We start from the raw sequence: 25,606 nt of genomic DNA, 5'->3' as shown, positions 1-25,606 counted from the left end.
CGGGCCTTCTCTAGATCAGCTCATATCGTACGATAAGCTACATGCTATTCCGTTGTGGCCTGATGTTCCAGCCTAGGCAGAGGGGGCACCCTTGGGGACCAGGTTTCGCAGGGACAAATCGTAGACGACGTCCTCGACCTTCTTGACCTGCAACCCGTTCATATTAGTACTAAGGTTTATATTTGTGACTTTGCAGCCAGGAAGACTTACACTGTACTTGATACCGTCACTGCGCTTACGCAAGATATCATTCTTCAAGTTCAACAGCTGGAAGCCGGCAAACAGCTCCTTGATGAAGTTTCCAATCTGCATGGGGCGAGAGTAATCACCGAGAGTGACAGAGTTGACAGCGAGACGAGACTGCAAATAGAATTAATAGGAGGTCAGGAATTAGAGAGTGTGCAGCTAACCAGTTCCTCAACCATAGCAATCAATGCCAGAAGGTACTCTTCAATAGTCAAGTGGAAAGCATCCTGATCCTTCAGATTGACGGGAACTATAAGAGAAACAGGCCGTTAGCAGGGTATTTCAAGATATAAGACAACGCATCATGGATGACATACTCTCAAGGAACTTTCCCACATCTTCAATAGTCATGAAAGAACCGGAGCTAGGACCCTTGTGCTCCTGCAATCCGCCCAACCAAGCACAAAGCTCAATAGAAGCAACCTGTCGAGAAAATCAGTACAATCCCTTGAACTCAGTAGCCCAGGTACGAACCAGGTTCTGTAGCTCACGGGTCCACAACCCGTTGTACTTGTAGAAAGGGTGCTTGTCAGCCACAGCCTTGAGACGGGCGACTTCCTGCTTCTGAGCAAGGATCTCAGTGGTCACATAGTCAAGCACGGGCTTCACTATGATCGAGTCAGTAAGATTGCCTCTGGCGGATGCTTTGCGCGGTACACCGCCTCAAGAACAAGATTGACATGTGGATAGAATAGAAGCAAATCCACATCCGGCTGGAACCATTGCGCAGCTGCATATATCAACTTACACTGGTCAGTAGGTGTGGAATGAGCCCGCGACAGGATAGCTTGTGTAGATCGCCCTAGGAGAAACGCATCAGATCCGAAGTGTTGAGATCAACTCCAATGACCGAGTTGAGTAGGCCAGCGGGATGATCATCTGTTGCCAGTATCGATCATGAATTAAAGGGCATACCTCTGCGGGCAAGAGTCTGGACAATCTCATGCAGTTCCTGTTGAGTAAGGTTAGCTCTTGGTGTTCCGCGTTGATTTTTGGTGGTGGCTTGGCGCGCGAAGAATTCACCCAGTTCGGTGACGCGCTGGCTGGACTTACATCGCGAACGGTGCTCTCCTCGTCGATCTTGTTCTGGAGATCTTCGAAAATTCGTTGGTCAATCATTTTGGTGGTTGAGGTTGAGTGCTGATGGGTATATGGGAAATTTGGTAAGGCGGGTTTGAAAGGTGCGGTGGATGAGTTACGTCAAAATCAACGCTGAAAAATGATGGAGCTTGCTGTCAACGCAACTTGAAATATTTTTGGCTTGGATTTAAAAGGGATGGGATGTTTGTTGTTTTGCTTAATGTAATAAGATTTAAAAAGGAAAACTTCTCACATGGTGAAGGTCATTGGATAAGCTTTCAACTGTGGTTGAGATACAAGGTACAGCTATGTTTTGTATACAATCTCCAATACTCTACTGAGAAGCCCGAAGCTTCGAATTGAGCAATTCCTCTCTTAAATTGAGGAAAATTTATGTTTTTTTTCACTCTCAACGAAAATGATCGCAAGGGCGACTCGGAAACAGAAAAACTCCAGAACCATCATTACATTTCCAGCGTTTTATCTTCTTGCCAGATCAAGTCTAGCGACAGTCATAAGAGTCGTAATAAAGCGACACACAGGCACACCGGCTGTCGGTAGTGCTAATATGCACAGAGGGGAATGAGGCTCAGTATCGGTATCTGGTGGAGTAATCTGCGAGAGAAGTTGTGAGCAACTAGCAAGCCTTCTGGAGGAAACATGGATGTGCATACCTTTGGGGCTGACCACCAGACCACGACCCTTCTTTGCGCCCTTGTAAATGGTCTCAATGATATCGATCAACTCTTGTTTATCCTCCAAAACCCAGTTCAACTTGTTGTTATTACCAGTTCCAAAATCGCACATCATGTGCTTGTTGCGGTAGAAGAACATGATAGTCATGCGATCATAGAGCTCGTACATCTGGTTGAAGTCTGGGACCTGGTCCACGTCGCAAAGGTAGATGACCGCGAAGTCTGGAGAGTCATTAGCCGTTTGGTGCTTCTGCCTGTGGAATGGATGACACTCACTCTTCACACGCTCAGCAATCTTGTAGAGAAGTTCATCCTGGCGAATACCTAAACGTTCATGAATTAGCTTCGCGCGGTAGTCGTCCTGACTTCGGGGTGCTCACAGTCGGGATCGTGGTCACGGCCGAAACGGATCACCACCAGGCGTTCTTCTTCCGAAAGGATGGCCTGGTCAACATGCCACGCTGTCTGCAAGTGAGGGAGAACGATAGAACCCATGGCGACGTCTGTCCTTGTTTCAGAGGGAAGAGATGCGGAGCGGGAAAAAATGGAGGCTTATCGATTGGCCCCGCGATTGAAGCTCCACAGCACGTGACAGGGTTGCTAGCCTGGAGCTTGAGACGTTGGCGACAGTCAGGTCACTATCGGGGCAGATAGTATCTTGGTTGTTGCTGAACAGTACGAGCTTCTTGTCTAGCAATGTGAGACAAGCGCTGTTGTGGAAATCTAGTATTGTGTGCTCATCTCAAATTTTGATCGCCAGCATGAGAAACATGAACATAGGAGCTACACATCTTGTACATTCAAGGTTGACTATTGTTTACAAGGCGATGGGACAAGGGAGTCCATGGTGGAAGACTTCAAGAAATAAATATAGCGAACACAAAGACAATTAACATCCTTGGAGATGCCCGGTGTACACAACAATTTATAAACACAACGTCATTTAATACGATTAGGATTCAAATGAATTGGTTTCTTCTTCTCCAAGCGCCCGGGCAAGCCGAGACAAGTGATGAAAAAGGGTTCGCGTCGATCGAGGGTAGTGTAAGCCCGATGACACAGTGCAACGAGACATGCGCAAGCACAGAGGTCAAGTTGCGAGATCCAAAAATGAGAATAATCAAAGTGTTTCCAAGAGGAAACTTTCAGAGATTAAACTGAAAAGAACAGATACTACACTTGATCTAAGCCAATAGGCAAAGAGAGCTAAAGAAGAAAGAAAAGAGAAGGAAGGTTGGCGGGAGGAGCAGATATTTATACCCAGACCATCCCCGAATTAACGCTAGTCCAGATCAGGCATGACCTGATTAAGCAAGCGAAGCTTAGACGATCCAATCAACGCTCGGCGGCTGCTTGTACCATCTGACTCATCCATCGACATCACATGACCCTGACGAAGCAGGCCTCGCAGCCCTGAAGGTCACAGCCCTAACCATCGCCCAAAATGGCTTAGCGTAGCACACCTGTTGAATATTCGCTATCGAGGGCTCCACATGGGAATCTCGTCTTGACCATCTCTCGCCGGCGCAGGATATACACCTCTTTGCGACCTTTCCACCGAAGTTCATCTCCCCCCAATCCATCAAAAATGGCTCCCGTTGCTGTACGTTGAGACCCAAACCGCTTTGCTGTTCCCTCCGACTGGATCATGGCTTCGCTCTCGACTGGAAAACATCGGTATTGAAAAATCTATCGATGGCACCCATGTCGCAGACGAAATCATGATTCCACCGGGGCTCGACATTATGGAGCAGTAGGCTAATTGAATTGTTATATGGTATAGGCTCGTGGTCGCAAGGCCCCCAAGGTTACCCAGAAGGTACGTTTTTTCCCTATCATCCCGCTGACATGCATCATGCGCATTGGCCATGAAAAACGAACCACATACTAACTTGTTTGTTCTACAGTTCATCATCAACGCTTCGCAGCCCGCTAGCGACAAGATCTTCGATGTCTCCGCCTTCGAGAAGTTCCTCCACGACCGCGTGAAGGTCGAGGGCCGTGTCGGTAACCTCAGCGACAAGGTCGTCATCTCCCAGATCGGCGATGGCAAGATCGAGGTCGTTGCCCACATCCCCTTCTCTGGTCGCTACCTCAAGTACCTGTGAGTCCACCCATGCGATCCCCACCCCATCCATAACTAGTGGGTGCCGTCTTCCGCAATAGCCTACTGACCACTCTTCGCCCTTCAGGACCAAGAAGTACCTCAAGAAGCAGCAGCTCCGTGACTGGCTCCGTGTCGTCTCCACCTCCAAGGGTGTCTACGAGCTCCGCTTCTACAACGTCGTCAACGACGAGGCTGAGGAGGATGAGGAGTAAATGTGTCGTTCTCGACATGTTCTTCCGCCTGTCCTTGGGATCGATCGGTTCTAGTCTGTGTGTGTCGCGCTTGTTATGTCTGAAGCCTCTATTTGGATTGAGAGCGAGAGCCATGGGGGGATAGATTGGTCTATGAGGCCACGAATAAAACTAAAAAAGTTTATACCCTCAATTCTGAATTGTAATTCCTTCATACGTAAACTCGACTCTTCTATGTAAAATGCTGTAAATGAACTACAGTACTGACTTTGGAACTTGAGCATCGATGCCGATGAAGGCTACTTTCATGCTGAACATACTTGCGCCATGGAACGATATTTCTACTTTATAGTTATACACCAATCGCCAGACAGCCAAACCTTCATTGGCCTTGAATTACCTACTGAGTTCTCTTTTGATATATTCCTCGTCTATGCCTGCTGGGGATTCGAGCCAGCTACGCCTTGGGCAGGAGGAATCAACTTCCCATCCTCGAATTTCCAGCCTTTCTTCTTCATATTCCTCCACTTCTCACGCGCCTTCAGCCTTACCAGATCACCAGTGGCAATCGAGTCCTCCTTCGAGTCATGTCCACCAGCACCAGTCTGGATATCGCGGGCCAGATGTTTTGAAGTCAGATATTTGAGACTGTTGCGGATGGGAAGACCCTTGATGTGGGGGTATAACAGGACAGTGTCAATGATAGTGGGGTGAATAATTCTGCAAACATTCAGATCGTTATTGATTGCATGGCCAATGAGCGGTGTCTCAGGCTGAAGCAACTTGAATAGTAAGTCTCGTGCTTCAGCCGGTGACTTCACAATTTGCAAGGGTTGTTTGGCTTTCTCTTTTTCATCCTTGGTAGACGGTTTTGAGTCAGAATTCGAGCCTCTGTATGGCTCTGCGTTGACAAAGTCTTTTGAATAGACACCCGAAAAGCGAGAGTTGAAGTCCAGAATTTCGCCAATTGGTCGGACGAGAACGTCGAGGAGATCACGTCCTTCAGGCCAGCTGACAGCAGTGAGTCGTATCATTTCCATGCCAATAGACGTATAGCCCATTTCGCAGTCAAAACAGACGGGCTCAAGAGGCCCTTTCTCGGGCTGCCATGGGGTCGTCTCGAATTGCAGCACTGATGAAAGACGCTTTGTCTCTGATACCTTGAAGACGTGGCTTTCGGCTTTCGTGCAGCCAATTGAGGCCCCCATAGGCTCACCACAGCAGGGGAAGTGTGGCTCTTGAGATCCAGTGACGTGGTCTGTCTTCTTGCGCGGGGGGTACATGGGGCGGGATGGATGGTAGGTACAGGTGCCACCAGTAGTCAAGACACCGTCTTCACGGCGCCCTGGGAAGACTTGGAATCGACTACCGCACCGGTCACATTTCTCGTAGCCATTGGACTTATCGACGCCTTCCTTGGCGACTGCGATCTCAGACTCCGTGGGCGCTTTCGTAACATACTCGTACTGTTCGAGACCGGCGATAGGCGTGACGAGGAAGGGAACAACCGCGACTTCTTCTTCGACAGTCATGCCCGTGGCAAGAGGATTGGGTTTGGTACCCGGCTTCTGGATGGGCTTGATGCTATAGTATCGCGTGTTCAAGTGATCCATCACCTCTTTTACCCATTCCTCAATGCTCATCTTGGTCACTTTCACGATTCGAAGCTTGATCACGTTTCCATACACTCCTGGACTCTCCTTCGCTGTCTTTTCCTCCTCGTCCAGTGCCATTGTCACCAGCTCATCTGAACTCAGGATAAAACAGTTGTTCGCGCTATTCTTGTCCTTTCGAAGCTTGTCATTTTGCGCCACCATTGCGCCGTGCAGCTTCTTCAAAATGGCAGTGCGGCCTACATGGCTTGTTGGCGCCTTGGTGAGCATGCGTGGGTTCAAAGTCTCTTTTGGCGCTTTCCGAGGAGGAAGTGTGACTGAAGATTGAGAGGGTGTGTTGTTGGTAGGGTTTGCCTCCGTCTTCGGTGAATTGATTTTGGACGCAGCAGTGATAGGAATCGAAGGCATAGACCCCCAGGTCTTCGCGGGTTTAGGGCGATTTACCGCCGGCGGTGTAACCTCTCTAGTAGTAGACTGAAGTTTCGAGATGCCCGGGGATCCATTTTGTGTCCTGCCAGCAGGGTCCAAATTCGACGGACGTCTTACCATCTCGTGCGTATTTTCGTCGGACAATCTCAAGCCAGAAGCCTGCACCTTTTTAGGACTTTGGTCGATCTTGGCTCTTTTTAAAGGTCGGCCATCATCATCTGAGGCACGAGATGCCGGGGGAATAACCCCGGCTGAACGAGCTCCGTCGCTTTCATGGAAGAAGAGACATCTCGAAAGACCACACCGCTCTCTCTGTGGACAAGGGATTTCTCCAAAAAGCCCAAGCGGTGTGAACATGTTCATAAAGCACGTTCAGGTGACACCCAGGATGGCGGTAAGACCGTAGGAAATCTTAGGTCGATCTTGTCTTTATGTCTCCCAGGATAATAAAGGAGGGCGAGACAGTCATGAGCCCAAGGATCATGAGGTCAAATAAAACAAAATAGTTGTGTTATTGAAAATGAGACCATGCACCACTAAATCATCAACGATTTGACCATCGCGAATCAGTTATTGGCTTGTCTTACATGTAATAAAAGGATCCAAGTCAGTGTCGGTTGGGATAAGCGATGTCATATGCGACGTGTATTTGAAAGCTGGAGGTTAAGAACAAGCCATTATGGTCTTGATCTAAGCGTGATATGACTTGGAAATGCGCATCACCTAGAAGACCACAGCAACAACCTTGGAATCCATAGGAAGTTGTGACCGATGCAAAGTGGACAAACACTTGCCTTGTTTTGCAGGCGGAGCACATGAACTCACGTGTACTCAACTTAGTTGACTGGCCGTTATATTTAATTCTGCCTGGTAATATAATTTAATTTCTACACTAGACAGCTTAGACAGTCTTGAAATTCGTCATGTCTTCAGCCAGTTTCAGCTTGAAACTAGGCAGATATGACAGACATCAATGGAATACGATCGAGCAAAGGCTGTGCATACGGGCATAGATAGGGCCTTATCGCCGATAGCTCCAGTGGCGGACGACGCGGACTTCGGACGAACAGCTACCCGCAGTCAGCCTTAAGACTCACTTCTTTTCTCTTTTTGTTGAATCCTCACATGTGAATATCTTCATGCAAATGCCTAGCAATTCATCTAAAGCAGACCACCTTTGTGTGTTGGTCCACGGGTACCTGACTCCTTGATCAATGACGTTGACTCCGATCTAACGCGACCCGGTTTCTGACAGTCTTTGGGGCAACCCTTCCCACCTTGATTATGTCGCCTCTGCGCTTCTAGAACGACATGGCGATGACAGCCTCTACATTCTTTGTCCAAAAGCAAACAGTGGAAATTATACATATGACGGAATTGAGCTGGGCGGAGAACGATTAGTGCGCGAGGTCGAGGAGACACTCGAGTCCTTAGCCAAAAAGGGTCAGAAGATCACCAAGATTAGTGTTATCGGATATTCACTAGGTGGTCTTCTCGCGCGATATGCGATCGGTCTGTTGAATGCGCGGGGGTGGCTGGACAAGCTGCAACCCATGAACTTCACAACCTTTGCGACCCCCCATGTCGGAGTTCGGACACCACTGAAGGGTTTCAGTAATCAAATTTGGAACGAACTAGGCCCGCGGACGTTATCCGTGTCCGGACGGCAGATGTGGTTGATCGACTCGTTCCGGGACACTGGGCGACCACTGCTAAGTGTTTTGGCTGACCCCGAGAGCATTTTCTTGCAAGGATTAAAAAAGTTTCAAACTCGCAGTGTCTATGCAAATATCGTCAATGATCGCTCGGTCGTGTTTTTTACGTCTGCGCTGTCCAAAGTGGACCCGTTCCGAACTTTGGATGATCTAAACATCAACTATGTTAAGGGCTACGAGGATGTGATTATCGACCCTGACCTTTATGTGTTACCGCCTGTCCAAAAGAAACCCGCAAGTCTGGTGTCCCGGATATGGAAGAAATGCAAATCTCTGGCAATCTGGGTTCCTTTATCGGTGCTTCTCGTTGTCCTTGCGCCCGTCGCTATTATCATCTTCTTGATCAATGCTGCTATCCAAACCGTCCGCAGCTCCAATCGCATTCGCCTACATCACAAGGGTGACCATGGTGCATTCTTTGGAAGATACAGAGTACCTGTCATTGTTCAAGACGTCCAACATGTTGTGGAGGAAGTTTTGGAAAACGTCAACGCCCGACAAGATCCGGCCTATCTTTCCAACAGCGATACCGACCTGTCCGAATCTGGCTCGAAGGTTGCGGAGAACGATGAGGAATCCGCATCAAGGTCACCAACTCTTTCCTCCGCCACTGCAGTTTCTCCACACTCTCCCAAGCTTGCGTTGTCACCCGATCAGGCTGCTATCATCGACTCACTCAACGCAGTGGGAATCAAGAGATACCCAGTCCACATCCAGAAGCACCGTCATAGTCACGCAGCCATCATCGTCCGAAGCCCTAAAGACGGTTTCCGAGAAGGCACGATTGTGATGAAGCACTGGCTGGACAACGAATTTGCCGTATAATTTCACAGTCGCTGTATAATTTCACCGTTGCACATATGGTCTCGGAGCTTCCGAGCATGTATTTCTAGTCCAGAATGGAATTGATTTGCTCCACGCACAGTAATACTCAAAGATATCTATCTATCCCTCAACTCCAGGCGAAACATCATAAGAAACCCGACTAATCCCCTTCTGCCGACTAATCTTCCGAATAACAATCCCCCCAACCAACCCGGTCGTTGCAACATGAGTTCCCCCACAAGGATTATGATCAAGCCCACCAATACTCGCAATCCTCATTCGGCCATCAAAAGACCGGCCTTCCTCCTCTCCATCCCCAGACCCCTGAGAATCCTCTTTCCAAGAGATCAGGATATCCAAATCCTGCTTTACCAACTCATCAACCTTGTCCTGGATGACAGGCTTATTCTCATTGTACAATAGCCCCTCATACTCCATAGATGCCTCTCGAGGGAAATGATTCGCCTTAACCTTCTTCATGTCCGGCATAAGAAGCTGCATCGCCAATCCGACGATATGTCCAGCAGTATGCAAGCGCGAATGATAATTGCGTTTCGCGTCATCAACCTTTTGGACAACAAGCTGTCCCTCATTAAATGTAGAAGATGCGTCCGCATATTTTCCAAAATGGAGGTATTTCCCATCAGACGTTTTGCGCACCAGAGTCACTGAGAACGATGCCTCTTGATCTGGTGGCCCGATTGCGCCACTGTCGCTAGGCTGGCCGCCGCCTTGCGCGTAGAAGATTGTCTGACGCATCAAGATGGCGCAGTCATCTGCGGGGATGTTCTTTGCTAGACTTTTCTCTTCTTCTGAGAGGGTGGTTATTGGCTGCGATGAGAGGATCTCTGTGGTCCATGTTCTGAGTGAGGCATCGTCAAGATAGATGGCCTCTGTTCTTGTAGCCTGTCGAGAATCAGGGAATTGAGGTGGGAATTGAATTGGGGAGGTTGAGCTCACCATGATCTTGAGGTTGGCGTCTTCTACAGTTCTTGCTCGTGTTGAAGTTCAGTATGACTCGAGTCTTGGGTGGGTCAACCGGATGTATGTTCGCCTAATTGTTCTACCGTATTCTTTTGTTGTCTCCTGCGGTTATACTGTTCAATCACCCATGTAAATGACCAGTTCAATCCCTTATGTATTACACCGGCACGTAAAAGTTCAATCTCTCAACGCCTCAAAGTCGGCTCGGATCGAAGAACAAATCCCATCAACCAATGGCATCTCTTCTTCCGCAGACACATCCAAAGCCCCAACCTGCCAACTGATCGTACAAACTAAGCTACCCCCTTTAACACTAATGACATTAAACACAAGCGGTGCACTGAGACAATTTCCAGGCTGCGAGAAAACCATCTTGCTAATCTTGCAATCGTCACCAACGCCACCATCAAAAGCAAGCAGATTACTCAACTCGTAGGACGAATCCCGCTGCAGGCCAATCTTCCCCAACATCCAACCCCGAATACTAGGAGCATATCTCAACAGCCCAATCGCCTGATCCTGCAGCCGGGTACCACATTCAGCAAGCTTTTTCGTCATCGAGCTTGCAGCCAACCACATCTCATCCGATAACCCAGATTCCCGGATATCGCTACCCGAACTGGTCAACCGAGGATGCACCTCATAGTACCCAGACACATAGAGACCCCAGGTCAAAGCAGGTACACCAATAGAAGAACGCATATCAACCGGCGTCCCCGACACAAAATTCGTCACATCAGTGCTCAGAATAGCCTTGCTCAAAGCCCGAACAATAAACTGATGTAAAGTAGCCGTAAGCTTAGAATCATGCACTCTCGAAGCAACCAGGGCCTTCTGAACGAGCGAGGCCTCGATCTCGAGGATCCTCACTCTGCTATTCAAGCCTGGGGCAGGAACGGGCTCGAAGGTACGCGAGCCGGTCCAGGTACCAGCATCGACTGTGCTAGCTCCGGCGCGGAAACCGAGAAACTCAGCAAGGAATTTGGGGAGGTAGACTGCTACCAGGGGGCCGAGGAGGTATTTCCATGATATTGGGAGTCGTGCTGGTGTGTCGAATGGTTCGGGTATGGTCTGGTTGGATGGGTTCATTGCTACAATGGATGTGTTGTCGTGTGGGTTCTCAGGCTGGCGCCATGCCTCTAGGAACGTGCGATGGAATGCGGTTCCGACCATTCCGTCTCCGAGGGTATGCGAGAATGAGAATGCGATGAAGCAGCGCTTCGTGGTGGAATCGTGCGCTGATGATAGTGGGAGCACGATGATTTGCCAGGGTGGGATTTCATTGGGCCATGGTCTGTCGAGGGCTGACGCTAGGGTCTTTTGGATAGTTTCTGTTTCTTCGGTGCTGTTTGGGTCGCTGTGGATGGCATTGTGTATGATGGATACATGTTCATCGAGATTGATAGTCGGAACGCCTTCATAGACTGGCTTTTCGGTGTGGCTGTCTTTGACGACTACGCTCAGATAAGGGTGCTCTTCGATGCAGTGTTTCAAGGGCGGGAAGAATGTCGAAGTTGAACTGAGATCTATGTTTCCGTTCTTATATTCGTATATTGCTGCTATAGTGAGTGCATGGTAGAAACCGAGGTTTTCGCGGCTGATGGTACGGCGCTCATTTGGGCCTGCTTTGTGGTCAGTGTTGCTTATGCACAGCAGTCATGGGATCAACAGACTTGCAAATCGCAGGAACTTTAACATGTTGTGTCTAGTTTATATTCATTGAACTGGTTGTAGAATATTGACGTTCCAGGCGCCAGCGCAAACTGTCAGATTGGGGCCGGAACGAACCGACTGATCTTGTTAAAATACCACATCTGGACTAGTGTCATTTCAACTATAGCTATGCAGTCGATTCCACTGCTTCGAGAAGGAATCATTGTGAATTTGGAAGGGGAAAAGAAATAAACCAAATATTCAAGCTGAGGCTAGAATAAGTAGGAGTTTTCCAGGTTCAGACTGCAAGGTCGGGCCCATATATATCTAACCACATGTCAGGTTGTCTTATCAACTTCTAGTGACTGACGATATCAGAATGCTTTCCACTTCAAGTTTCAGGCGAATGAAAAGCAGCGGATAGTAAACACCAATGATCTCAGACGACGGTTGTTAGATATTCTATGATCGTGAGTGGGGACAATTTATTCTGCGTACTATTAACCTGAGGATAACACGGAGTTTGGCTGTAAAGCCGGATTTATCGCTTTTCTCGAATTTGCCTTCTCGCAGAAGAATGTGAGCTCATATGCAAACAAGGCCACGGTGAAACCTCCCCTATAAAGAAATGAGGGGGATAAACGCAAGAGGATCACCATAGTGCTCTTTGCCAAAATAATCTATAAAACCGTATATTAAAGGCACGAGCTCTGAATGACGCCCGCCTTTCTTCAGAAAGCTCAAAGGTGGAACTAGCGTTCAGTTAAACTTTGGAGTCTATAGTGATGACTCTGCATACTACCACGCTGCTTGGTCTGCCTTGGAGAAACAACCCTTTCCTGACTCTCATATGGCGAACGTCTTCGTTGCTGCGGATATAACTTATACTCCGTTCAAGTCGGATAATTTTATAAACTAGACGACGAACACAAGCGTCCCAAAAATGAGACTGTTTGTCACCAACCTAGATGCCATACGCAGGTAATCCAAGACACAGATTGTCCTTCTTCGTAAATGTCCCGCTGATCTTCCAAAAGAAAGACATTTCGGCAGATTGCACGAATCCCCCCGAAGCCGCATCGCCACCTATCTCGCCGACTAGGAAATGTACCAGCAGATCACGGCCGTGGGCACCATCATAGTTCCGGAGCGGGCCTTGTTCAGGACACTCCAGCCGCTAGCCCAGACTCTCGCAAGCCCCTGAACGTTATCCTGCAAAGACCAAGCGAAAATCGCAAGATTCTTCCCTTAGCCTTCGATCGACTTGGCGATAGAGTAATGCAGTCCAGTAGTGCACGGCCTGACGAATAACCGATCCCACCATGCTCGGCGCACCCAACAAAAGAAGACATATTTCCCCAGCCAAGCCGGATTTAGCATCGAAAACTAGCTGACTAGCGTGAATAACTCCACTGAAACTTCCCATCCCAGTGTGCAGACTCCGTGTCCGTCGTAATGGTATTCCGTACAGTACTCTCTTTTCCAACCGATCTCGGTAGAGCTCCGAGCCAAACACTACTGTATCCATGTACTCCGTACGGAGAACATCCCAACCTGCATGTCCGCTAAAGATAGATCCTGAAAAACAGCCAAGCTGAACGGGTCAAACAGCCACATACTGTACCTGTATCGTAGACGTAGTCATGATAGGTGATTCGTTCTATTTGCCCCCTTTTCCCCGTTTACTATCCACACTTCCACACCTACACCTTGCCCCCCCCCCTCCTTACTGTCTCGAATGCATGTACGGAGGTAGTGGCCAGATGAATGCACACGCACACGTACAGTACACACAGACCAGATAATCAACCCATATCATCTAGTCCAAGTGACGGCACGGAGTAACTTACACAGGATGAGAAAATCTCCGGACGGCTCCTGCTGACCCGCGCTCGGGGCATGACCAAAAGCCGGGATATGTGGACTTGTCAAAATGTTGATCGACAACGGTTAATTTGCGTCGGTCCCACCGCTCAACTCTCCTGGCCGTTGGCAGGTGTCGCATGTTGCAGATCGCCTACTTTCCTGTTTGGGTACGTGTAAGTACGAGGAGATTGTCGGAGGGTTCGGTAGAATATGGGGTTTCCTAAGTTGGCATGGACATGTGGATGAGTACGTGTGCTGTAGAATAAATGAAATGTTCGAGAAGGTGGAGAGGGTGGAGGGCGTGGTGGAAAGCTTATTGTGGGTGAAGAGTCGGAGGAGTCTTGAGAGTCTGGAGGGTTCTGAAGCCTTAGAATAGGTCATTCGCTTTAGAATTCTTCTGACTCGTGGTGGCGTTTGGCTTTAGGGAAAGGTAAAGGGTAAAGTTTAACTATATTGTGTAGGTGTGACCTGTTTGCTGAGTATCGGGTTGTCATACTGTAGAAGCTGTGAGACTGTCCGATGCTAATCACAGAATACCAGACTCGCAAACCGAAAGGGGGTTCTAATGGACCTCTCATGACGAGGACTTGGAGCACCAACATGTTCGGTGACCTTGGAATGAACTGAAGACACGGCTGTACTCCACCACACACGTGGGAGTTTTCTCGGAAGTCGTATGTGGAGGCATTCAGGGGCGCAATTCCCTGCTTGGAAGTCGACCCACTGAAGCCTCACAAACCCAATGGCAAATCTGATTCTATATCGGAGAAATGTCGCCTCAAGATCGGAATTAGGCCATTGGTATATTTCTATACCGGTGAGCTGATGCAAGACTGACAATGGCTCATCGAGGCTCATCATGGCTCATCGGTCTCCATTCTGCTCCACTGGGGCCTGGCGCCAGTCCCAAAACGATCACCCCTGCCTTAGTAGGTGGACGGCGCGAGATGGATCACCTGTAATGAAAATCATGAATCATGAAACCGGCGCTGGCGAACCGACGGGTCAATCCGTGTTTGTTTCAGGTGGGGGATCTTGGTATTTTTGTGTGGGGGAGGTATTGGAAGAAAAATCTAGTTCTACAGAAAAGACAACAACAGTGCAGGTTGTCAGTGACAGCTTTGCGGCTCATGGAGTTGTGGAGCTGACAGCCCTGGCGCGGACTTCTGGTTCAGTCAATCCGGTGCCATTAAGCGAAACAGGTCGAGGATGAGCATTCTGATTGGGTTATGGGGGAACCCTCAAGCGCGAACTCCGTGTTTGTCGTATCTCTCGGACTAGTCTTCCACAGGAAACCAGGAGAACGAGGAGAGCTAGGAGAACAAGGAGAACCGCGAGAACAGTGAGATAAGGAGCACCGGGAAAGGACTCCGCTGTTTCAGGAATTGTGCGTTGGTGCGGGTTTCAGTGTCGATCTCTCTTGGAACATGGCGCGCAGAGGATAAGTTACAAGTTATGCTTGCACATGGAAGCCACATATGCAAGGTGGGTAAACAATTGGATTGTTCGAGATTTTGCTGATTGGGTTGGGCCCGAGGCGCTTTCAATAGTCTCTTCGGGGTTTGACAGGTTGATACTATAGGTTCTTTGATACCCCTGGGATGATCCAAAGGGCCGTGTCTTGCCTGTCCTGTTCTGGTCTGCCCTGGTCTGCCCTGGTCGGCCCTGGTCTGCCCTGGTCTGTGTAGTATAGAAGTACGTATACAGGTCATATCCTAATGATGGGGTTGACAGGGGTCCCTGGTGGATCGCGGGACTTTGGTAATCAGATATTGAGCAAAGTACAGGGCAAAGCCGAGTCAAACTAGAGCAAAACAGAGTAAAGTACGTGTATTCCTCATTACACGAAAGTACCAAGTGGAGAGAGAGAGAAGCATGATAGAGAAGCCTCCGGCATTCTCTCCCCGCTTGTGGATGCGCGGCAGAGGCCTTCATTCCTCTTCCCTTCTTTCTCCCCCCCCCCCTTGTCTTTTCTCTTCCGGAGCCCTCGGCTGTTCACCCGACTCCATTTCTTGTCGAAAACTAAAAGGCGCCGCTTTGGGAAGTCTGCGCCACCGATTCTCTCGAACCCTTGGAAACCGCGATTTGTCACCTGTCACTCGTCCCCCCCGTCTCTTGGTCTCGACACTGTCGCCCACAGTCGCCCTGTCTCGGAAGGATAATCTGGTCCAATTGGAAATACAACAGTCGAATTCACAACGGAACGTGGTGTGGGGAATCTATCGAACCTTCAAGCGTCTGCCTATCACATTCCTCAGTGAGGGTAGGCTTCGGGTGCTTAATCGCGGTTCTTTTGTCAAGGTACGCAACGTCCACACCTTCGGCCTCGATGGTCGCGTTCGGGTCTCATGTCTCTGAGCTCCGACTGTCGAAACCCGAGGTGGCGCAATCCAATCGCATCCCTGACTCAGATTGTGCACACTTGTGTCGAGTCTTCCGTCGCACCGGTTCAGCTTGCAATGAATCGCTACTGACAATCATCGCGTTAGATCATTTACCGTCAACCTGAATTATGGGCTGTTTAGTTTCCACACCGGCGGAGGCCGATAAGGAGGCGGCGCAACGCAATGCGCGCATAGACCGGAACCTGAAGAATGACAAGAAAACGCTCGACCGGACAATCAAGATCTTGCTATTAGGTGGGTGAACCCCATATCGGTGTGTGTGGGTGTGGGTGTAGTACTGACTGTCGGACTAGGCGCGGGAGAATCTGGGAAATCCACCATTATCAAGCAGATGCGCATCATTCACAGTCGAGGTTTTCCGGAGGAAGAACGCCATACGACTCGAGCCGTTATTTACTCGAACATTGTCATCGCATTTAAGGTATTGCTGGATATTATGAATGCCGAGGGCATCGACTTCGAGAACGAAGAAAAGACCAAGGTACCTTGAAGCGCTTGTCCCATGAAGTGTGCTTTGGCTTACGAGTTTGAAAGGCATATGCAGAGTTATTAGACAACACCGACCCAGATGTAGGGTCTGACGAGGCTTTCTCAGACCTGAAGGTTCGGGATGCTATGAGTGCCATGTGGAAGGACGAGGGCGTGCAGACGGCTGTTGCGCGAGGACATGAGTTTGCCCTACACGATAATCTGTACTAGTAAGTCACTTTTGAAAGGTCTTGCATAGACTCAGACTGACCATCATAGTTTCTACGATTCTCTGGATCGTATATTTACCCCGGGTTGGCTTCCGGACAACCAGGATATGCTACAAGCTCGACTTCGGACGACCGGTATCACGGAAACCCTCTTCGAACTTGGGCAAATGAATTTCCGAATGATGGACGTTGGAGGACAGCGATCAGAGCGGAAGAAATGGATTCACTGCTTCGAGGGGGTTCAGTGTCTACTGTTCATGGTCGCTTTGTCAGGATACGACCAATGTCTGGTTGAAGACCAGAACGCTGTAAGCGCATTATCTCCCATGCGCCCTCGACCAATGCTAACCCAATATACAGAACCAAATGCACGAGGCCATGATGTTATTCGAATCTCTAGTCAACGGTGAATGGTTCAAGCGCAAGCCAATCATTCTGTTCCTCAACAAGATCGACTTGTTCAAGGGGAAGCTCGCCATCTCTCCTATCTCGAAGCACTTCCCAGACTACGCTGGCTCTGACACCGATTATGATGCCGCTGCGCGGTACTTCGCGGACAGGTTCCGTGGCATCAATCGAATCCCAGACCGCGAGATCTATATCCATTATACCAACGCAACGGACACCACATTGCTCAAGGCGACTATGGAATCAGTACAGGACATGATCATTCAGAAGAATCTGCATACCTTAATACTATAAGGCAGCGACCTTCCATTTCCAGAGGCATCCCGGACGAGCCTCTCTGACGATGATTTCTTTATATCTTCTCTTCATTTTCCACTCGAAGCTCTTCAGCATACCATTTATTTTCCGGTTGCATTGCAAGGCGGGTCTTCTTTCACTCCTTCGTGATATTGGTCACATCTCTTTTATCTTCTTCTACATTGTTTCTTTTCTTTTATTTTTATTGTGTTGACGAAGGCGTCTTGATTGAGAGGTTATTGTCGGCTCTCTGCTCGCATCCTTGGGTCTATCACGTTGCATCCAAAAGCCCGTCCGATTTTGCCAACTAATACCGCGCTTTTTTCTCAGCGACGGTGTCATTTTCTTTTCTCATTTCATTTTTTTGCCGTGCAGGATGATACCACTTGTTTGTCCCTGCAGCTGTGTTATACTTGATGACTCTGCTCTGTATTATCACAATCATTCTGGATTTCCTATCTACTACTACTCTCTGAATGATCTCAATATTATGCTCTATGAGGAGCGTTATTTTTTTTCACTCTTTTTGCTTTGTACCGGAGCCACTGATTACTTTTTGGGGTTTCTTTGCTTACTGTCGGATTCCTTGTGTAGATCATGTCGCGTGCGTCATTCATGCACTGTGGGCTGCCAAGACCCCTAGAAATAGAAAGCATGGCAGATGACCTTCCAAAACAGTTCTCATGCACAGTAAATCCAGTTTTCGAGTCCAATCGCGCAAAACAATCTCAACGTGCGTATCAGTTATCAACACCTGAGGCACCAATATTACATAAGCAGACCCGCATGATCAGTGACACCGAACTCCGGCCCGACTGATTTCGCCTCCGATTCAGACTCATTCACCTCCCAGTGACTGGGTTATATCTGCCAACCATGTTGTCAACATCGCTACGCCGGGCGGCATGGTCTGCCATGCCGCTGCCCGGGATAGTTTGTCCCGCTCAGAATGTTACCAACGGCCTGCTTGGCGCAACCCGACCTCTGCACCAGCGCCGGTATTCCTCCTCATCTTCCAAACCTCCCGTCCCTCCCAGCGATGGCTCCCGCCGCATGGACACTTCTGCCCCGGCAAAGGGAGTCTCATCTGGTGAGAAGAGCAAGGCTACCCGCCGACGCAGGGACACCTCTGCCCGAAACGGTTCGTCAAAGTCTAGCCAGCAACATGCGGCATTTTCGAAGCTTCCGAGTGTTCCCTCGACCCAGCACCGCCAACCCCATGGTGAGTAGCAGCGTCTAGAATAACAAAGATCATCTTTATGCGTGAATGATTGTGCCGAAGCTAACTTTTCTCTTCTCATCAAGATGTCCATGTTGCCTCGTTCTTTTCCATTCACCGTCCAATCTCGGTGACAACCACTGTGCCACCGACCTCGAGTACCGACGCCTTTGAAGCAATCTTCTCGTCAAAGCGGCCTTTGAAGAACGAACCGGAGGACGTCATTTTCACTCTTTCCTCGGCCGTGCAGAACATGGAACACGGCGCACAGGGCATGTCCGAATCCGAAGACCAGTTCCGAAGCTTCAGCGAGCAGGATGGTGAACTCCGCATGCTGGACGGTCCCGACGCAAAGATGTCCGTGGAGGAATTTACTCGCCGTCTCCGTCCCTTCCAGCCTCCTCCCCCGCCCGTCCCAATGAACACAGCCGCCGACGAGGCCACCGAAACCCACGATGCGCTAGTCGACAACGAGTACTCTACCTACTCGACCGTTCTGACGATCCGTGAGGCTCGTCACGCCGATGGCCGCAAGACCTACGAGGCCCACACTGGTCCTTTCGTCCGCAGCGAGATGGAAGATGCTGGTATGCAGACCGAGGTCAGCATCGAAGCCCCGGCCGATCACACCACCGGCATGACATACATGGAGCGTGTGCGCAACAATCGCACCATGCATGCCATTTCCACCAAGAGACGCCGCCAGGTCAAGATGAAGAAGCACAAATTCAAGAAGCTGATGAAGCGCACGCGGACCTTGAGACGGAAACTCGAGAGGTAGATTAGGTCTCGCGTGTTTGTTTTTGATTTTCATAACAACTTTTGCGTTGTCAATTGCATCTTGTCTGCGCCTGCTCCTGTGCATTTTGGGCTGAGGCTAGTTTTGTGAGAGTTCAGGGCATATATCCTTGTTTTCGTATACTTTTTATTCTCTTTTTTTTACACACCTCTTTTCCTCTATCTCCACTAACTCATACTCTACCAAATTATCACATACACCTTGCTCCTTGTTCCTTGAATTCTGTCTTCACGGAGACTTGCAGTCTTTGGCTTTTATTCTGTGCATGTGGGCGTTTCATCCCATGTATTGCGATACTAGATTTTTGACTTGCCGTCGATTCTCGTGCTGCTATTCGCAGAGTTGAGTCTATATTGAGTTTTCTGTATTGAACTAGCCACTGGCAATATAGAGAGAATTCTTTCGACTACGGATTCTTCAAACGCTAGCCTTGGAAGTCTATGACAAGTCACATAATTACACGTAGAAGACGGGGATCTCTGGAATTGACGTCCAAAATAGCCCATGTCAACGCCAGACACAGCCGCCTTTCCATCCTTGACGTTGGCCGTCAAGCCGTCGCCATACTACTTCAGTCCTGATGCTTCCCAGATTTATCATAGAGTAAATGATAATCCAAATTAAATTCCGGTTGATAACCAATGTTTGAGAGTCTAAACAGGTGATGGTGTCACTTGTTCGTGACCATTTGGGCGTCATGAAATGTTATTGGTACGCATGATATGAGGATGAAATCTCTAAATCAACATTCCCAGCCCTGGAGGGTTGGATAGATACTCGCAGAAGCATAACAAGTCCAGTGGGTTCGCCGGCTAATCCTCGCTTCTTGCCATTGCTGAGACAAGGCCATCGCACAACTCTCGTATGTCACGGAGCTTCTTCTCAACCTGCTCGCCCATTTGTCTCGACGATTCGTTGTGATCATCTACGGAGGTGAAGCCCCTTTGTTCCGGCCTCAAGGCCCTGTTGTATAGGGCTCGAATGCTTGTTTCAGCCTCGCAGGCAATGTCTGGTCTGTTGTATCAGTGGACTGGAAGATAGAAGATGGGAGAATGCATAGACTGACTTAGCGCCTCTTTCAACTCTTTCAACTTGAAATGCTTGTTTGTTTCACGAAGAAGTGTTCGGGCATGCCGCAGCTCTGGCATTGTGTCTGGCGCGACTATATTGAAGTCAAAAGACATCAATCCTAAATCTTCTTGGCCTACATCAGGGATGATAGATAGATCATTAGTATTGGGGTTTCCTTGTCGACAAGAGTCTCTCAAACCTAAATCTCCGCCCTGAACTGTAGATCGGAAGTCCTCAAAGAAAATAGCGTCGTTTCCTGTGGGACTATCTGCTGCAGGCTTAAACCCTATGAGTCCTGCAAGGTATATACCAAGAGGGAATTTCCAACTATGTTGTGAATTGGATGTGTCCATGCTGTCTAATATCTCCTTCATGGCCGTCAAACGCTCCCTCAGGTCCCTTGAAGATAGCACTGGAAGGTTAGAGGGCCAGATGTCATTGTGATAATGCACCACTGCGGATGCCCATTTTGTGTATCTACGTGCTGGCGGAGGCACGTAGAGACTATGTAAAGCAGGCTGTAGACGACATAATCGATTTTCATCGAACAGAAGATTCGCAGAGATCACCTGGAATTTGTTCTCGATTTTCAAGGAGCCTTGTGAGAGATATTCGCCAAAATAGTAATTTGAACTGGTGCGGAGGTTGTATAGGCTTTTCAGATCCCCGTAGCATCCTGGCTCATCTGCATAGTTGAAGTCTTGGAAAGCCTTGATCAGATCCAAGTCTTGCATGAATGTCCCCCTCTGGAAGAGTCTCGTGTCGATGACATACAACTTTATGTCCTCGAGACTTGGGCTGGGTATATCGTGATGATATCGGTAGTAGACGTATTGGATTGCGAATATCAATGAGCTCGTCCACGATACAAGGTTGTCTTCGACTTGAATCCTATGGTTAAACCATCGAAGGTGCACGTTGAGCTCCTTGGCTTTGGTTTTCTGGTTTTGGCGATCTTTGAACGAGAAAATATCTTTTGTAGAAGAGACATTCTGTTGGCGAACAGATTCCGAATGAGCCCATGTATCATTCATCTCTCCAGCTGACTGAGGAGAGACCACCCGGAAAAGGTAGCGAGGGATATCATCCAACGATCGAGAGACTGTGCTGCCTGAGGGAGGTTCAAAAAGCAGTTGCTCAGGATACCTACTCCGGTCCTCCAAGCTAGTACTTGCAAGCTCCTCAGCCAGGCTATCCCCGGTAATTTCCATAGTGGTGGCCATATTGAAGGGAGTTTCGATTCAACGGTCTTATTGGTAAAGGGTAATTTGAATGTGGGAATAGCTGTAAACTAAGAAATCATTGCTACGGCCCTCCTACTTAAGTAGATTTTGAGCGTCCTTGCCTATGTCAGACATGCCAGACGATTTCTCAGCCTCATTACTACGCCTTGGGCCTTCCCAATAATCAAAGCCTACGACGCTGGGCTGTGTTGATAAGGGTAGATCCATAGGGAGAGCACGAAGGGTCCCGATTCAGGTGAGGATTTTTACGAACTGACAGGCAGAATAGACTGCGCAGCTCTGTAAAATAACAGGCATCTCTTAATTACAGCATTGCAACTTATAAAGTTAGGCCACGGAGAGCCAATCAACCTACATGTCAGACCATGATAATCACTGTGCCAGGCTGAGCGTGCCAAACCCAAGTAAAACTAGGCCCAAAAGGCAAATCACAGATCCGCCATGTACAAACAACGATATTTACGCGCGAAGTACTGCTCTGGAACATATTACACGAATCACAAATTGCTAGATATCAAATGGAAACAAAAGGAGTCGAAAAGCTCACACAGGCGAGTCAAGAATCAAAACAAGATGTGCACAGATAAGAAAAATTATCAAGAAATAAAATCCCTTACAAAACAAAAGAACAGACCCGTCTAAACACTGTGATGGAAGTGAGGTAAAGACCCAAACGTCAGGATCAGCGAATTTCATATAAAGTACAGAGTCCAGCGCGGTAATGCAATGTAAAATCAAAATCCAATATCTACCCACACCTGTCCACAGTACAGGTATCATGCTTGAACAGATCCATCCGATTCTACATACCAACAGTGATCGGAAAGCCTCTTTTCAAGACAGATAGATGTCTTGTTTTCCGATATCAATTCGTCTCCCCCACCCACCCGGCGTCAATCATACTTGTCACATCCGCTTCCCTGGCGGAAGGAGGTCTTTTGATTTGCGTCAGGGAAATGTTGGAGAGGCATGACGAGAATCGAGCTTGAGATCACGCACGGTAATTGAAACCATGATGCGATTCGAGATTCGATCCCCGATATGCGGCGGGAGGTCGTTCGTTTAACAGTCCGCTTTGGAGCGGGAGTTCATCAGCAGAGCAACAATCAACCCGTACAGACCCAAGACTTCAGCGAAAATGAGAATCAAAATCATTCCAACGTAGAGTCTGGGCTGTTGGGCCGTTCCTCGAACACCTGCATCACCGACAATACCAATAGCGAAACTGGAACGCAAGTATGGTTAGAAATGAAACTCCAAATGGGATCATTGAGACGTATTGGGTGGAGAATGACTTACCCCGCAGCGAGACCAGCAAGACCGACGGCAAGACCAGCACCGAGCTGAATGAAACCAGTGTAGAGAGGGAGCTTCTGGGTCAGGTCGTTGGCGATCAAGACCGACACGACCAGACCGTAGATACCAATAATACCAGCCATGACAATGGGGACAATGTCTATGAGTTGTTGTCAGCGAACCGTTCAATTCTTTCAATGCTGATATATAGATATCCATGCACAAGAGGGTATCTCATTGCCTTGAGGGTAACATACTCTTGACGATCAGGTCGGGACGGAGGACGGCCATGGAGCAAACACCGACACCGGCCTTAGCGGTTCCATAGGCGGCACCGAAGCAGGTGAAGACGATGGCGGAGGTACAGCCCAACGCGCCGAAGAAGGGCTAGAATGAAGATGTCAGTTAGGGATCGACGCGTTATGCGAATGTTGAACAGGACGCGGAGGGGCGATAGGTCGAGACACCGGCGAATTGCGTAATCATGCTTGGGTCGGGATGGAAGGTATGGATAGACTCACCGCGTAGACGGGGCTGAAAGAGAGAATATATTAGCATTATTGATCTATATTCACTCGTGATACTGGGGGAATGCGGATTATGATAACCAAATGACGATCGGGAGCTGTCAAGAGCCCCAGGGGCTGGAGAGGTATTGATGACGACTTACCAAAGCTCTGTGGCCATTTTGATGGACAATAACCCAGCTAGGTTCTCGATAGGTACTTGAAGCTTTGAAAGGATGTAAAAAGACCCGAGGGCGGCAGGCTCAGGTTGGATGCGGTCGGGAAGGATGGAGAGACCAGAGGCTTGGGAGGTTGGCAAACATGCTGGCCTCAGGTCGGATCACGTGGTCTTGGCGATCCACCACGGGTACTGGATCATTGACTTGACGTATTCGATGTATTCGAGAAGTTAGACAGGCAATGATCACTGATAACTCGAGATTCATTTGATTTGCTTATTATACATGCTCTATTCATACACTCTCAAGGAGGATTCGAGATCCTGGAATGTCCACCTTGGTGGATTCTGACCCAGCTCCTTTCACCGGCTGGGAGTACGCAATTGCTTTCTCAGATAAAGCGCCAAATCGATAAGGCATAGCAACGAGATCTTTCTCCCTTGCGCTGCCCTCATGTGTCTCCACTTCCATAGAGTCAGAGACCATACCAAAGTGATAGCTGACAGCCACTTCTGCTGAGCTAGCTTCACCTGAGGGTTTGCTGTGTGAATAAGTTGGTTCTACCGCCACAAAGAACTGAATGAAATCACCTGCAGAGGCAACCTGTGAAAGAAGAGACAAGTCATCCACAGTGATACCCTGGTCAAAAGAGGGCAATGTGTCGGTGGGCATGTTCTCAGGCTCAAAGAGTTGCGGTAATTCGACAAGTTCGTCACGATTAGCTGTTCCAGAGAAGCTGACTTCGGGGTCTAATGAAAGAAGGCCTTGCTTCTTGCCCCATCCACCTCCGCCGCTCATGACACGGTGCAACTTGCTACCCTGGCGAAGAGACTGGATCAAGCGATCATGGGTCGACGATCCCGCATCTGCCACCACTACCTCGGGCTTCTCGACGAGCGCCCAGACGGACACCCGTTGATCCACAATGCTGTGTTCTGCAATATAACGGGGAAGCTCTTTTTCCAACTCCGAGGAAGCAGGCATTGGCTCATTGGATGCGGGATCAGTTGATTTGCCAACTTGTCGTAGGATGTTCCCCATACTTGAAATAACCTTTCGCCGTTGTGATACTTGGTCCAACGGGAGATCCAATGTAGTGACCACCGATTGCGAGGTAGTCGTAACCATGCAACTGGTAAGATCGACTGACTGTTCCAAAATGTACTCATTTGAGCCGCTATCCCGAAGCCATTGCGTGCCTAATATTGTCGTTTCTTTTCCATTGACAAAGACAGTGTTGGCGAGACGTAATCCGACTTCATGGGTAGGTCTGTTGTTGGTTTGACCGGGACTTCCAGTCTGAATGGAAAGCAAGAGATTCGTGTCTTCGCTCGCAGAGCTTCTGATGAGACGAGGTGGCGCAGCCTTTCCGTGTAAATTCGTTTCCGCGCCCACCAAGAGCGACAGACCTTCTGATTCTGTCGATGCCGCCCGGGACTCATGCGTCGCAGCTCCAGTGGATATAGTACGGGTATCTGGAAGTGTGTCGACCACAGCGGCGACAGCCAGGACAGAATTTGCCTCTGGAGATGTGCCATATAACTGGCCTAGACATTGTGATAGGAATGGACTGCTGGGATCGAGCCAGTGAGCAAAGCTCGGGGTGACGAGGATGAGAGGAGCGGATTTAGGCGCATTCGAAGCTGGAATCGAAGGAAGACTCGATAAGATATCATCTGGGGTCTTGTATGGGTAAGCGCATATCCAGATCATAAGGTATTGCCAAACTCACTATCTCTTCTGGCGTATTTGTGAGCCATGTGCACGCAAAAGGCCGCCCGCCTTTCGGGCTTTGTGTCGCATACCATCTGCTTGAGCGCCTAAAGCTTTTTAGGGCTCTATGAAAGCCCTGGGGCCTCTGACACTGCAGATTGAGGGCCACCCTCATTGACATGATTGTTGCGACGTGGGGGCCTTGAACATTGAAGCATTGACTGCGAAGTGCAATCAGGAAAATGCGGAAGTCACAGCGGAGATGGGCCGGAGCGGAATAACTTGAGCGTTGCGACTATATATGCCTATCTTGATCTGGCGTTTATTCTGAATATCATCTTGCTGTATTCTACAGAGCAATGTTTAC

The 25,606-nt window shown here is 48.9% G+C and overlaps 12 protein-coding genes across 12 annotated transcripts; 4 read left to right on the top strand and 8 right to left on the bottom strand.

Annotated features, from left to right (window-relative positions):
- Positions 1-72: 72 nt before the first annotated feature.
- N7511_010142 (translin) lies at positions 73-1,365 on the bottom strand (the record flags this gene model as incomplete). The annotated part of the gene is made up of 8 exons (XM_057132519.1): positions 73-147; positions 211-360; positions 411-496; positions 564-669; positions 721-854; positions 995-1,048; positions 1,162-1,198; positions 1,300-1,365. 8 exons carry the CDS (start codon positions 1,363-1,365, stop codon positions 73-75), a joined length of 708 nt encoding a protein of 235 aa, XP_056980507.1.
- A 550-nt stretch (positions 1,366-1,915) lies between these two features.
- On the bottom strand, positions 1,916-2,516 carry N7511_010141 (DIM1 family thioredoxin-like protein; the record flags this gene model as incomplete). Its single annotated transcript, XM_057132518.1, has 4 exons — positions 1,916-1,941; positions 2,001-2,243; positions 2,298-2,345; positions 2,402-2,516. The coding sequence occupies 4 exons, from the start codon at positions 2,514-2,516 to the stop codon at positions 1,916-1,918; spliced, it is 432 nt and encodes a 143-aa protein (XP_056980506.1).
- Positions 2,517-3,609: 1,093 nt separating this feature from the next.
- On the top strand, positions 3,610-4,340 carry N7511_010140 (60S ribosomal protein eL22; the record flags this gene model as incomplete). Its single annotated transcript, XM_057132517.1, has 4 exons — positions 3,610-3,624; positions 3,805-3,840; positions 3,929-4,125; positions 4,214-4,340. The coding sequence occupies 4 exons, from the start codon at positions 3,610-3,612 to the stop codon at positions 4,338-4,340; spliced, it is 375 nt and encodes a 124-aa protein (XP_056980505.1).
- Positions 4,341-4,750: 410 nt separating this feature from the next.
- rex3 (putative RNA exonuclease Rex3) lies at positions 4,751-6,718 on the bottom strand (the record flags this gene model as incomplete). Its single annotated transcript, XM_057132516.1, has 1 exon — positions 4,751-6,718. The coding sequence occupies one exon, from the start codon at positions 6,716-6,718 to the stop codon at positions 4,751-4,753; it is 1,968 nt and encodes a 655-aa protein (XP_056980504.1).
- A 788-nt stretch (positions 6,719-7,506) lies between these two features.
- On the top strand, positions 7,507-8,901 carry N7511_010138 (lipase ROG1 family protein; the record flags this gene model as incomplete). Its single annotated transcript, XM_057132515.1, has 2 exons — positions 7,507-7,556; positions 7,617-8,901. 2 exons carry the CDS (start codon positions 7,507-7,509, stop codon positions 8,899-8,901), a joined length of 1,335 nt encoding a protein of 444 aa, XP_056980503.1.
- Positions 8,902-9,021: 120 nt separating this feature from the next.
- On the bottom strand, positions 9,022-9,864 carry N7511_010137 (uncharacterized protein; the record flags this gene model as incomplete). Its single annotated transcript, XM_057132514.1, has 1 exon — positions 9,022-9,864. One exon carries the CDS (start codon positions 9,862-9,864, stop codon positions 9,022-9,024), a length of 843 nt encoding a protein of 280 aa, XP_056980502.1.
- A 198-nt stretch (positions 9,865-10,062) lies between these two features.
- On the bottom strand, positions 10,063-11,583 carry N7511_010136 (alcohol acetyltransferase; the record flags this gene model as incomplete). Its single annotated transcript, XM_057132513.1, has 2 exons — positions 10,063-11,507; positions 11,559-11,583. The coding sequence occupies 2 exons, from the start codon at positions 11,581-11,583 to the stop codon at positions 10,063-10,065; spliced, it is 1,470 nt and encodes a 489-aa protein (XP_056980501.1).
- A 4,333-nt stretch (positions 11,584-15,916) lies between these two features.
- Positions 15,917-17,209, top strand: N7511_010135 (guanine nucleotide-binding protein subunit alpha; the record flags this gene model as incomplete). The annotated part of the gene is made up of 5 exons (XM_057132512.1): positions 15,917-16,043; positions 16,103-16,290; positions 16,344-16,507; positions 16,557-16,815; positions 16,868-17,209. 5 exons carry the CDS (start codon positions 15,917-15,919, stop codon positions 17,207-17,209), a joined length of 1,080 nt encoding a protein of 359 aa, XP_056980500.1.
- Positions 17,210-18,088: 879 nt separating this feature from the next.
- Positions 18,089-19,212, top strand: N7511_010134 (mitochondrial 37S ribosomal protein mS38; the record flags this gene model as incomplete). The annotated part of the gene is made up of 2 exons (XM_057132511.1): positions 18,089-18,434; positions 18,518-19,212. The coding sequence occupies 2 exons, from the start codon at positions 18,089-18,091 to the stop codon at positions 19,210-19,212; spliced, it is 1,041 nt and encodes a 346-aa protein (XP_056980499.1).
- An 830-nt stretch (positions 19,213-20,042) lies between these two features.
- On the bottom strand, positions 20,043-21,524 carry N7511_010133 (uncharacterized protein; the record flags this gene model as incomplete). The annotated part of the gene is made up of 2 exons (XM_057132510.1): positions 20,043-20,239; positions 20,297-21,524. The coding sequence occupies 2 exons, from the start codon at positions 21,522-21,524 to the stop codon at positions 20,043-20,045; spliced, it is 1,425 nt and encodes a 474-aa protein (XP_056980498.1).
- Positions 21,525-22,607: 1,083 nt separating this feature from the next.
- Positions 22,608-23,528, bottom strand: N7511_010132 (H(+)-transporting V0 sector ATPase subunit c; the record flags this gene model as incomplete). The annotated part of the gene is made up of 5 exons (XM_057132509.1): positions 22,608-22,770; positions 22,845-23,001; positions 23,099-23,228; positions 23,363-23,375; positions 23,512-23,528. 5 exons carry the CDS (start codon positions 23,526-23,528, stop codon positions 22,608-22,610), a joined length of 480 nt encoding a protein of 159 aa, XP_056980497.1.
- Positions 23,529-23,820: 292 nt separating this feature from the next.
- N7511_010131 (uncharacterized protein) lies at positions 23,821-25,239 on the bottom strand (the record flags this gene model as incomplete). The annotated part of the gene is made up of 1 exon (XM_057132508.1): positions 23,821-25,239. The coding sequence occupies one exon, from the start codon at positions 25,237-25,239 to the stop codon at positions 23,821-23,823; it is 1,419 nt and encodes a 472-aa protein (XP_056980496.1).
- Between the last annotated feature and the right edge of the window lie 367 nt (positions 25,240-25,606).

The sequence above is a fragment of the Penicillium nucicola genome, assembly GCF_028828085.1.
Source record: "Penicillium nucicola strain IBT 29836 chromosome Unknown utg000010l, whole genome shotgun sequence".
NCBI lineage: Eukaryota > Fungi > Ascomycota > Eurotiomycetes > Eurotiales > Aspergillaceae > Penicillium > Penicillium nucicola.
Note: the sequence above shows the minus strand (reverse complement) of the source record. Positions and strands in the feature narration are given on the sequence as shown.